The sequence below is a fragment of the Zophobas morio genome, unplaced genomic scaffold, assembly GCF_036711695.1.
Source record: "Zophobas morio isolate AGI-343-1 ecotype UQ-CSIRO unplaced genomic scaffold, CSIRO_AGI_Zmor_V1 ptg000029l, whole genome shotgun sequence".
In the NCBI taxonomy this organism is placed as follows: Eukaryota; Metazoa; Arthropoda; class Insecta; order Coleoptera; family Tenebrionidae; genus Zophobas; species Zophobas morio.
In genome coordinates, this window is record NW_026972134.1 from 5,975,106 (window position 1) to 5,988,722 (window position 13,617).

The window sequence follows — 13,617 nt, forward strand, 5'->3', positions numbered from 1 at the left end:
TATGGAGTATTTAATACCATAACACTAGCGTTGGAATTTCGTGATTTTACCGCCTCGTTCGTCGCCTCTGATAAATGTCACTACCTAGTAAAATGATGAAACGTTCTTATGTACGAGAATCTGCTTACAGTAAACTGAGGCCATCTTTAAATATTTCTTGTTGGGACGGCTGAGACAAGTGATACACAATATTCTTATGCCTATGGGCCTATGTTATTTTTACACTGTAATAAATCGTGTGGTGAAATAAGGAAGTCACAAATTCTTGTTAAAAGTATACCTAAATCAACTACATGTAAAGTACATTTTTTTTTAGGTACACCACCTATTTCTTTGTGTTGGTAGAAGAAAATTTTCCCTATACATCTAGTAATTTTTGTATAGTGACAGTGGCAAAACTGAATGTTTTGTTGTGGATTACATGAGATGCCTCTGTTCTCATATTGTACTAGAAAAAACTTACTTTAGGTACGATCTTTTACAATCACACGGTATAATTTTAAATTGGTTAATGGTTATATAGAAAGTAAAGCTTGGTTAAATACCGTTGCATGATATACAGAGTGTAGAGGACTGTCACTCGATAAACGATAGTTTAATTTGCGTATATCAATATTGTACACAGTGTAGGGTAACATTTTTTTGAATTCTGAACTTAATAGATGGTGACATTAATAAATGTAAAAATGTATGAGACTTCAAATTTAGAAATTATTTTTAACGAAGAGGTCAACACTTGGAGCTGAAGATTTATCACAATTTTTAAAAGTGTCTGGTAGTAACAACGGAAAACGGTGAGTATCCAAGAAAAATTTTGTATTTTCTGTCATGAACTAAATGTGCTATAGGTCATTTTTAAAGGAGCGAAAAAATATTATACGACTAAACATACACAAAGTAACTATAACATTGATCGTATTTATTATTTCAAAAAAATGTGCAATCATAAATTATAAATTACAACAAATGATAACAATTGTAGGTTATAAGATAGTGTGATAAATTGTCATTGAGGGTATGTGCCACTATGTACATGAAGAAAACAACTTGTTGATTTTCATGCAGCACTTGTTAAAATTTAACGAAATACGTTGATAGTGAAAACTACGTGTTTTTTGGGTTGCGTGATATTTTTCGCTCTGTAAAAAAATTAACTATAGAATATATTTCAAGTTTTCAAATCGAAATTTATATTATATATATTACGAAAAATTCGTATCCAGTGTATTTTCCTGAATTTGGGAATATACAATATACCTACTGTTGAATTTGAGATAGTATAGACAGAAGTTCATTGACAATTTTCGTTGGCCTGACAAAAACAGACAATTGCGTGTGAAGATGATCCGTGCAGTTAATGTCTTTGTAGGGAAAGTTGGATGAGTTGTTTAAAAACTTCAACAATGTATGATGTTCATCAAACAACATTAGCAAAGAAGTCACTCAGAACTTGAGTAAAAAACCTGCATTTTCCATAGAAGTACAGTGGTAAAACCTATTTGAAAGCTGCTGCACTAGTAGCCGTTGTGAATGTCTTTAGAAAAATTGAACTTTATTGTGGTGTCCTGAATGAAATTTAAATTTCGCGCTGATACCGAATTTGAAAAATTAAAAATACGTAAAATAAGTCAATAACGTAGACAACCATGTATTGGGGAATGCCTCCGCCGACTTTGTACGAGCAGGGGGATTGAAATGTTGTTCGAGTAGATTTTTAAGGTTCTCTTGGTCATTTCTTGTGGAGCAATGCTTGTTGAAACGTGTGTCAAATTTTGGTGTGTAGAATATTGTTTGTAATTTCGCAAAAGGGAAATTTTGATTATTCCATTACACGTTAATTTTTGTCTCTAGTGCTCGTAAATTCACAGATCCTTTATATTTTTATCTGTTTATGGTTCTAAGACAATTTAATTACAATCGTGCCAGGAAATTCAATTATTCTAAGTACTGGATGTTTTTACTTGAGTTATCACATTATCCCCAATTCATAAGTGTCGCACTCGAGATTTATAATAGTTCATTAATGGCGTTTAAACGAATCCTATTAAACATTTTAATAGAGACCGGTCCACGATGTACACTTTTTGAATTTTATTTTCATTTGACCTATAACTTTAATTAGTGCATAATTTAACCTGAAATATATTCCTTGTTGTTTGAAATTGTTGCTAAAGTGTGGAGTAATTAAATATGTTGCTTCCTTCATCTCTTTTAATTCTAAAACTCTTTCAGTTATCGTTAGAAATTCGAGAAAAAGAGGATTTTAATTTTAAATAAACATAAAAGTACCAGATCCCGTGGCGAAAGCGGAACACACTGTGGTGACCAAATTTGAATTAAAATTTCGCGCACAAAAAAAACAGCGAAATCGCATTTGAATAATTTGAATTAAAAAAAATTAATCAAGAAAAACGTTAAACATAGGCAACCATGTGCACGTTTAGTTTTTTCTGATACCTCGTAGTTCTGCTAGGGAATTTTAGTTACAGGTTTGCTAGCGAGAAGATCGCTGGTTTAGTACAGGGTCATGAGGCGTCACTTTTGGTTTATTTGTTATGAGTGCAACCATGTGGTGAGTTAGCTAAGTTAAGTTCAGTTGGTTTGGTAGTTAATAAAAATAGGGAGCCTCTGTTTAACGAAAATTAATCGTAACGACGACGACGTCACAGTTTCTCCAACACGAGTGGCTAATTCTTGCAGTTTTTCGAAGCGGAAATATGCGAATTTTCGATCGACGTTAACACGTGGTGTAAACTGTTTTATTGTATGTAAATTCACAGTTCATGTTAGGATTTTAATCGTTAACTGATTCTAACAAAATTTAACAGTCAGGAGTTGTTTAGATACAGCACTTGTTAGAAGATTTCATGAAATTCAGTTAGTCAGGACTCACCCTTTGTTTATCAGATTATATATAAGGTTTCTGGATGCTTATACTCAAGTGTTACATTATAACGAGAGAGTATGGCGAATTTAAATGTTGTTTATTGCTCCTTTTTGAAACTTTAACACTTGTTCGGTTGTAGTTTAATATCAGAGTCATAGAAAGTGAACATTTAAATGGAATTGAGGTAGATAACACAGAAACACGTGGTGGAAGCGGAGTGCGCAGTTGCTTGTCGAGCTGGCGGTGGCGCCATCTGCACAAAGGATGCAGTCCTTGGACAGAAGTCAGGGGAACGATCGGGATGACCTGACGCTGTCAGCTTATTTATCACCGTGATTACCAACCACGCGCTCTGGTACCGGTGCAATTGCATAATTTTTTATTAAAATTTTGTTCTTTTGTTGACTACCATAATTTAAATTTGCCACCACACGCCCGTAATAACTTGTGTATTTGCATCCAGTTACTTTAATTCAGATTTTTCTTTGTTTTTATTAAATTTGTGATATTCAAATATTTGCATTGATTCAAAACGTTTAATTTGATTTTATTCAAAGTTAGGCAAGTTTTTTTTGTAGCTGAGCATTAAGAGGTGTCACCAATTTTTTTTGTCATTTTGTATCCTCCACATATTTTGTGTTTTATTTAGCGGTACTTTTCCAACCTTGGGGGTCCACCACGTGCATCTGAACGCATTCCACTACAAAAAAAAAAAACACACACACACACACAACGTAGGTTCCATTTTGTCAGACGATCACAACCAAGGCCCAATTTTTGAATTTTTCACGGGCTTCATTTTTTCTCTCACATGTCAATTTAAGGCGGGATGTTTGAGTTATCACAGTACCTATTTACATTTTTTCATTCCCTTGACATATCTAAGCTCATGCATTAGTGTTTTCAACATGGCTGAAGATCACTGAAATGCAGTGTTGGGAAATCTATTCATAAAAAGTGCAGTGTCACTTCCATCTCTTTGATACTCGTTGTCCATACTTCGTATTTGAAATGCGATTGCGCAATGCGCACATCATTATTAAAACATTTTATCACAGTATAGATATGTTCTCTGGTATAGAGGTCTCTATACTGTGATGTTATTGAAGTATTCGCAACCACCAATACACTCCATATCATAATTTTATTTAATTGTAAATTACACTAGAAAACAAAGTGTGTTCCATTTTTGCCCGTCACTTTAGTAGTACAGTAGTATTGTAAAATAAAGCACAGATGTTGAAAATAAGTCTATTATTTCAAAAATCAAATCTTCTAAAGCCAAAAAATTCGAATTTGTGGATCTGTTCCCAGAGTTTTTATTGTGCATAAAATTATAAAAATTACAAAAAAAAGCCGTAAATTCATATCTGTATTTGTGACAGTTGGAACGATTTTATAATAACCAATAACACAATATTAGTAACTAATAATAGTATAATTATAATAATAACAACGAATTTTATTATTTATGGAATCAATCACTAATAATGATTTAATTAAGGAACCTCTCAAAGTTAACGTCATCAGCTGACAACTCGTATTTATGATAAGATTTTATCAGTGTCTAAAAAATGTCGTTGACTGATAGAATCACATTACTTGTTAATTCTAAATTAATCTGCTCTCAATATCGATTTTAAACGTATTTCAGCTGTAATGGAAATAAGTTACTTCTCCTAAGTATATCTGAATCATTATATGCATATGTACCTATATAAGTTAAATAAGTTAAATGCACTAAGATAAAATTCGTAGTCAGTTTCCTGGTTATAGAGAAAGTTTTCTTGAATTGTTAACATTGTTTTTCCTTACTTTTCCTTCATTGGGTTTGACTTCATGAGTGACATAATCATTTTGTTAACGTGTTTTGAGATTATCGATAATTAATAAATATGTTTTCAGTTTATAAAAAATCAATTTCTTTTTTAAACTGTGTTAACTGTGTGAAAATCTGTTAAATACTGATCATAAATATTTGTGTGGAGTAAGAGGTCCTACCGTACAAATTATAACGCGTCTTCAGGGGTTGCATCAATTATTGGAATAAAAACAAAAAAAAATGTTTGCAGGGGTACGTAATAAATATTGCACAATTTACGGCAGATCAATAAATGACACTTTGAAAAAATAAATCACATGTTTTAAAAATTATAAAGGTACTTCTACCGCTATGGAAGCAGACGTTATTTTAGAAGGATTTAGGAAATCAGTTGCTTTGTATGGCCTAATTTATGGCAAAATAATAGCCGACGGAGACAGTAGTGTCTACCATAAATTATTGTCATCATCTCCATATGGTCCACAATTTCATATTCAAAAAATTGAATGTAAAAATCATATTATTCGCAATTACGTATCTAAATTAACGGAACTAAAAAATAATACCAAATATATGAAAAAGCAATGAGACATTCTAAGCGCTAAAATAGAAAAGTTGTGCATGGCGGTGAATTCATCTATTTCATTTTGGACAGAAAATAAAAATCATTTATTCGAAGAGAGAGTACTAATGTTACAAAAAGAAATCGAAAATGGTCCCAAGCATACCTTTGGAGATCACACTTTTTGTAATATTAGTGAACATTCTTTTTGTACTGAAGAATCTGTAAAAAAAAGTGGAGCCTGGAGAACAAAATCTTGTCCCACTGTTGATGGATAATGGATTTTTTGATGAAATTTTGTTTCGAACTAAAAGGGTGGTAGATAATGCGTGGAGTTTATTACACAATGTTACCAACAACTTATCGGAATGTTATAATTCTGTAATCAGTAAGTATGTTGGCGGCAAAAGGGTGAATTTTTCTTTAAAGGGTGCTTATACGACCAGGTGTTACGGTGCAACCTTATCGTACAATTCCGAAAAAGATATGTATCATGAAACAATCCAACAAAAAACGGCCAGAAAAATATTGTTCGTCTATAAAACAAGCTTGTCTTAGACAAAGTATTCGTAAAAAAAATATACGTATGCTGGTTCCGACTGCGATTATGGTTTAAATATTTTAGATAATCTTAACATGGATGTAGAAACATTTGTGACAGCCAAAGAGGTTTTTTTGAGAAAATTATTTTTGAATTTAGACCAAATTGAAATAGACACTAGGCAACAGGCACTCTCTAACACTTGGGCAAAAGAAAGAGAAATTAGGGTTACGGCTTCAAATTTTGGACGGATTTACAAACTTAGACCGACTACAGCAACAGCTAAAACTGTGGAGTCTCTGTTGCACAGTATACATTTAGAGGTAATAGTCATACGATACTATGGAGAACAAAATGAGGAAAAAGCTGTCAAGTGTTTTGAAATAAATAAAAGTATAAAAACTGAACGGTGTGGCTTGGTTATTTCAAAACAATTTTCTTACTTGGCTGCTAGTCTAGACAGGGTTCTAGAGGATAGGAGTGCATTAGTCGAAATTAAATGCCCTTCAAAATCGCAAGATTTGTCGCGCGAAGAAGCGGTTAGAAAAAAAATAATCAAATTTTGTACATTGACAGACAGAGAATTGAAACTAAAAAAATATCATGATTACTACTTTCAAGTCCAGGGACAAATGCTTGTTACGGGTATTTCACAAGTTTATTTTGTTGTGTGGACACCCAAAGGAATAAATATAGAAAAAAATTATAAAGACGAAGAGATATGTAAAAAGATGGCAGATAAACTTGGCAGATTTTACTTTGGCGCATTATTGCCCGAAATAATTGATTCAAAAAGAAAGAGGAACCTGCCTTTGCGAGAGATTTTTTTAAAATAAATAAGATTTGTTTGTATTTTTTTATGTACTATAATAATTTATTAGGAGTACATTTTTCATCACCAAGACTTGGATATTTTCATTCTAAATATATTTTGAAAATGATCTCTCGGCAAATGAAAACATATACGTGCACTTTTTTCGAGTAAACAATGAGGGGAGAAGTTACTGGACGTAGGGCTTTTTTAAAACACCTCTTTTCTGGGATAAGTAGTAGATACACTTAGCTACTTATACGTGTTAAACAAAAGCTGTATTTTATATATTTTTTATTATTATTATAAATATGTTTATTAGTTTTATTAATTAAGAAAGCAAAAGTTCCCCAGTTTTAATTCGGTTTTATGATAGTACCTCATTGCGTAAAAGTTAAATTCCTTAATAATCGATTACTACGGCCGGTCCTGGCGGCTTGTTATAAAACTGAGTCCCTTGCTATAAATTAGAAAAATCAGCCGGGAACGCTAACAATCAGCTTATGGTAGAGCAGGCGATAACGGTTTTACCTGGAAAGTCGTTTCCGTAAATTTTAGTGGCGCTCCTATCGGCAAAGTACTGAACTAACGGCTCAAATTCTGTCGAATTGATACCCATTTTTTTCAATAATTGTTAGTTTTTGTTAAAAACTCTGCTAAGCAATAGATCAGTAATTTTCCTCTGATATTCCTGTTAAAATTATTCGACGTATCTTGCTTTAATTTGTGGTATATTTTAATTTTAATAAACACATTATATATTTAAACAAATTGTACCACTAACAAACATTTAATGACTCGGCGGCCTGTAAAAAGTGATGCTTTGTCCATGTGCGAATTTTCAAGCCATTCTATGATGGTTATGACTCAAAAAACTTGAAAAGAAAACATACAATGGTGCTTTTTTACAATATTTCTCAGCCATATTTTTTTAATTGATTGAACTGGTCTCTGCGCTCTAGAATATGAAAAAAGCTGCAGTTTGGTGTATTATACATCTATTATTAATATTATTTTTTCATACAAAAAACCAAAAAAATCTTATACCTCGTCTAACGAGTCCCCTTAACCAAAAGTTTTGTTAGTTTTCTGAAACCAAATTTGAGTTTCACTGTTTTAGCAGTTTGTTAAAAATAACAGTACGGAAAAAGAATCATGATTAAATTTTGTCTCAAACAGTCTTTTTAAACAGTTCCACAGGTTGTTGACTTTTCTTAGCAATAAAAAAAGACTCCAGTTTAAGATGTGTTGTGTGTAAGTAAAAAAAGTCTTAGAGGAAATTTAAACAGGTACGATAATGCAATAAAAAGACTACTACAAATAACTGTGTTTGGTTGTTAAAGCAAAATTTAAAAGACGTTCAAATATACGGTGTAATAAAAAAGTGAGTAGAGAAATTTTTTTCAGCATAACCAGTTTTGCCAAATAAAAATTAAATATTTTATGAAAAATTGTGAAACTTATCCTCTTATGGAGGATGCAATGTAAATAAATTTCCAATTAAGAGTTAATTATATAACAGTTGCTGCTTCTACCAATGTAGGTACTTATGAACAAGTGTTCAGTATCAATAAGATCAATAGTTTCCTTTATTGGCCCCCTATTATTGTTTCCAAGAGCAGGTATTCTATTTTCTCTTAATGGAACGATCTTTCTTTTTTAGTAATGACCATTACAAAGAAAACGATTCGTTCCCCCCTTCTCCTTGTACATAGTATTTTATGTTTTCCAGTAAACACTTAACAAAACACTTGGTAACCTATTGTAAATTTTAAGTTTACAAGTACTGCCTTATCTCATCTGTTTCAAGAACTCAAAATGTAGCAAAAATTAAATTTATTCATCTTATCATATCTTCAAGACAAGGGCGCATAAATTAAGCTACCACATATTTAGCTTGTATATGTACATGCTTGTCTCATAAATTTATGGTTTCATAGTTTCAAAATAAGATACTCAAATGTATTATTCATGCTCTGCGATGGTTCTATTCGAAACAACGTTTTCACATTTTTGTAAGGAAAGTTTCTTTTATTTAGAATACGAAAGAAAAATGACAGCACGACAGCTTTAGATTTTGCGACTGTTTAGTGGGTGGAATCACTAACAATTGTAAAAACAATGTTCCATTGTTTGACAAGGTCGCTCCAAAAGCGTGCTCAGCCGCGGTTTCCCCATCCCCACCCCACTTAAGTACACTTACCTACTTCCAAACGTAGCACTTAGATAATGCAAATTCAGCAGATAAATAATAATAATAAAAGCATGGCCGATCCTGCAGTGAAAGCGCAAAATATCTGCTCAAAATTATCCCAAAAGTGAGTACATTAATATTGCGTTGTTAATAAACGTGTACTGTTTATCTGTGTTTACCAGGGTTGTTGAGGTTAAGTCGTTCTACAACAAACACTTTCCGACCGATCGTAGAACATACAATTTGAGGGTCCCCCTTGTGGGCTTGGTAAATATACTCATTTTTTAATTAATACTCATTAATGCGTTCCTTTTTTAGATACTGTCAGTGCTTACAATACATTTTGTAACGAATTTTTTCATGGTAAGACGGTACTTTCGTCATGAGGACACTGATAACCTTGTCAAATATCTTCTCATATTCATCTCTGCAGCGTTAGGATATGAACTCTATTACGGGTTATTAATAGTAATTTTCTGGAATAAAATAAGGAACGCACGTTAATGTGAAAATTAATTTTACAGGGGGATAGGAAGCAATTTACTCCGTGGATTCTGGGAAAATTGATAGAGTTGTGCTTTACGTTTGCGACAATTATTTATATAATTGTAGATTACTGGTCGATATTAAGATTTTGTGTTCCACAACTATGTTATGGATTGATTGTATTTGGTAAGTAGTAGTTATATTATTTAATTTATAATTAAAGGGTAATAATAAGATTAGTGATAAAAGACGTTTATGACTTAATATTTGTAGACAGTACTTAGATGTACATAAAATGAACTGAGATTGTTATTCACGCACTACGCTGCGGGTGGGGTTATCACAGTAACCAACATTCTTTAAACGTTACACATAGGTGACAAAAAAATAACTTAAAATAGGTACCACTAAGTAGTGGTGGTTAACATTTTTTCATAAAGAAGATTATTGTAGTTTGAAAAACAAAAAATGGAATTTTAATGCAATTAAAATTAATTATTTCATTCACATATGAGACTTGCATGATTATTTTTTAAAAGTACTGAATACTATCCATTTATTTACTTAATCCTAAGCCTGTCTACCGCTGAAGGTTTAAGAATGCTGGTGAAGTTCAGTACTCTTTTGGTTTTCTTTTTAGTATCCTTATTTGGGCTAAGTCTTGTGTGTTTTCACCACGTTTCGTCGCTAATTCCTTTAATATCCGTACTATCTGTTAATTTATCTATTATGTTTTTCATTTATTTTGTTCTAAAAATCTTTCCATACGTACCATTTTTTCTTTTGTCAATAAATCTATAATAAACAAAGAATTTCAAATTATTTGTTATGAAACACATCAGTGTGGCTATTATAATTACGAAAACAGTTATAAAAACCGTTGCTTTCCGTCAATAAATGTTTAATACATTTTGTTACTGAGTACTTCAGTTCAGGTTTATTGCCTTATTTAACAACAAATTAGTGAGTAATGCTCATAATTTGACTTAGTTTTACAACTTCTTACATCTATACAAAGTTGGGCGTATTTGTGGGGATTTATATATATTTCAATAAATAAATAAGCATAAATCTAATGGTGGAATATTGTAGGAATTCATATTTGTTGAACTAGGCAATAATATAAATTCGTAACAACTGAAACCTTTAAACATCAATAAAAATAATAAAAAATTATGAGACATTAATGAAAGAAAATGAATTTTCATTTAGGCTGATTTATTTAGTAAAATACGAGACATCTGCCATTATGATTTCAAAATAAAAGAAAGGTAATGGTGGGTTTTGGATCCGTTATTAATGGGCCTAATAATAATAGGTATATGATAAGTTTCACATTTATTTTTTTTTTTTTTTTTGCTTAATTGCTGTTTGTTAATGGGAGCGACCAGTTTATATTATCAGTTTATTTTTGTCCTTCATTTGACGTAATAATTTATACAAACACAAATTAAAATTATAATAGGCATTTTCTTTTAAATCAATTAACTGTAAACTGTAGGAAAAGACAATTTGACGGCTGTTGACAACTTACTTCAATTTTTAAGCCCATTATTTATTTTTCCTTGGTCTTTTATTTTATTTGTGTGACTTTTCCACATTTTCAGAAAAAAATTATCACTCACAAGCTTAATCGAGACTAAGCGAAAATAATAGAATCATGGTCAAAATTTTATGAACCAAGTTCGCATTAACCTTCTTTTTAAAAGTAAACGGGTGGTACCACTTCACAAAAGTTGGAGAACTAAAACGGTGGGTTTATTAATTTAAGCAAGCACATTTCAGTTGTTTAAGTGTACAATAGCCTTGTCAACAATCGATTATTATTTACAGTTAAATTAAAAATAAAAATGGCAAATTTATCTTGTGATAAGCACATATATAATTACATAAAACTAATGAATAGTAATCGATACATGCACAAGATGTAATTTCAAATTCATTAAATTTAAATCAATTAAAACATGTGTCAGTATTTCGGTATAAACAGTACGTTCCTTGCTTGGCGAATTTTACTTAAAAATAATTGTGAATATCTATATACCACCCGCGTTTACGGATTTTTTCACATCCGGATTTACCTACATCCGGATCTTTGGGTCTTGTCCCGAGTCCCGGTCTGGGTTCGAATAATAATAAATTAGTCTATCTGAATGCGGATCGCTACCCAAATCTAAAATATTTATCTTTATGGATTATTTTAAAATTTAGATCCAGATACACTGTTAAAAGTTTCACAAGATCAAACACTTCAGTTTGCTGACACGATGTTTCCAGTAGTGGAAAAGTAAGAAACAAAAAGTAATTATTAGACCGCTATAGCCCACCAACCCAATCCCACTATATACAGGTGTCCCAGATAAAACTCCCCGCGCTTATATCTTGAGAATGGGTAGCAATATGGATGATCGTTGTATAATGTACTATTAAATTAGTTTATTGAAAAAGTTGTATACACAATCTCAGTTTCACTTATAGTTTTTTGTTGATAATGAAATTTTCCTGTTGCAGCACTAAATGGCCTTGTCACTTACGTCGTGACATCCACGTCCTTAAGGCAGTTTCGTGGACATGGACGCAAAACTGATATTCCTGAAGAGAATATTTATGAAGCTTATGATGATGCCTAAAGATTTTATTAAAACTTTAACTTTTAATACTTACTGTACTGAATCTTTGTATAATCACTTGTAATTATTTGTGTACAGAAATAATTATATATTATATATTCTTTAATAAATAATTTAATTTTAATACAGTGCAAGTAACAGACGTATTAACGTGTGGCCTAATAACAATTGGAAGTTGGGGGCCATTAAAGAAATAAAATGAAGTCTAAGAAATCAAAATGTATGACCTATTTTAAGGTCACAATATTGTACCCCTAAAACTTTGAAGTGGATTTGACTAGGGATTTGAACCCTAGAAGATTTGAATCAACTCTGTACATAAATTTAAACGATTTACCATTCATAAATCTTTTAAATATCACTTTTTATTAGAATTTATTTTGAGAAATCGCGTCGTGGCTTCAGTTCCTTGAGTAGGTTTCAGCAAATTAATAGCTACGGATCTAAATTTCCAGATGACGATCTACGGATACGATCTGAAACAACCATTACATTTTTTTTTTTTTCATCTTTTTAAGTGCAAATCCGGAACTTCGAAATTTGCAAGTTCGTAGACCGCTATATACTTGGTGCATATAAATTATTAATTGAGTTTGGAACAATTATGATCACTTTTGGCTCATCGCACATCACAAAATATCAAGATTAAGCATATGTAGGGCAATTATGAATTATAATCTGCTTTATTGGTGTCTCATATCGTACAACGGCGAATCCTACGCTTTAATACAAGCTAATCCACCGATCCTCGTTATTACACTTTTACAGCAACCAAAAAAGTAGAGAAAGTTATTTTTGATATGTTCGGTTTATTATCCATCAACACCCGTTTGAAGTCAGCGAATGTATTCAAGGAACCACTGACATCAATATTTTCTTTCACAGACGGTGCGGTTTTTACCAATGAATCATTCGACCACAATGATTTATACGTTTTTTTTTCATTCAAAGCAATAAATCAGCAGGTGTGTTTCCGGAGTTTTCTTAATGTTCTAACGAGAACAAGAATCCTTGACACGCTTATATTACTTTTTATAAAATGCCCTAAATTTCTATGCCCTCGTCGCAAATTAATTTTCACATTTTCTAATTTTCCTTGAATTCCTTCTTTGTATCAGGCGCGAGTGACATCAATAAACCACATTATGTATCCTGGGTGCGTGGGTATGTCCAGAGCGGAAGTGTTGAAATGATAAATTAGACAAGGAAAATATGGTCAAACGATAAAACCTTTTAAGAGCAAATAAGGAAAATATTTATAAAAATTGGTCTAAGATTACTTAGACCGAATTTCTCTCGCCCCTGAAATACAGCTGAATAAATACCGCTTCTTCGAAAAATTATAAAATTTGATTTTGTGAATTTTATTTTTTTATAATAACTCTTGTAAGTTAAAATAAAGATACGTATGGACTGTACAGGTAAGGAAGCATCCTATGCATGGTTTTCAAGTGAGTTTTGGAATGACAAAATTTTGTGATGACGTCTTAAAAATTTATGAAAGTATATCAATTTGGATTTTCTGGAAATTGGTATTAGAGTTTTTCTTTTAATCATTAAAATATATAAAATGCTTCATTCATCAATTTTTGAGTCTGATAAACCGCAAGCATCAAACAGACTTATAATATTTTACACATTTTAAACAAGACTTATTCACCAAAATTTTTACTATATCAAGTTC

The 13,617-nt window shown here is 31.6% G+C and overlaps 1 protein-coding gene across 1 annotated transcript; it reads left to right on the forward strand.

The window, feature by feature from the left end:
- The first annotated feature begins 8,796 nt into the window (after nucleotides 1-8,796).
- LOC135137609 (uncharacterized) lies at nucleotides 8,797-12,057 on the forward strand. Its single transcript, XM_064067303.1, has 5 exons — nucleotides 8,797-8,941; nucleotides 9,000-9,084; nucleotides 9,136-9,285; nucleotides 9,342-9,489; nucleotides 11,815-12,057. The coding sequence occupies exons 1-5, from the start codon at nucleotides 8,853-8,855 to the stop codon at nucleotides 11,931-11,933; spliced, it is 591 nt and encodes a 196-aa protein (XP_063923373.1). The 5' UTR covers nucleotides 8,797-8,852; the 3' UTR covers nucleotides 11,934-12,057.
- Nucleotides 12,058-13,617: the final 1,560 nt, after the last annotated feature.

Bases quoted from the DNA above. Each gene is read 5' to 3' on its own strand.
- LOC135137609 (XM_064067303.1), top strand. From the start codon at position 8,853: ATGCAAATTCAGCAGATAAATAATAATAATAAAAGCATGGCCGATCCT. The intron at 9,085-9,135 runs GTAAATATACTC...TTCCTTTTTTAG, and splicing joins GGGTCCCCCTTGTGGGCTTG to ATACTGTCAGTGCTTACAAT. The intron at 9,286-9,341 runs GTAATTTTCTGG...TTAATTTTACAG, and splicing joins TCTATTACGGGTTATTAATA to GGGGATAGGAAGCAATTTAC.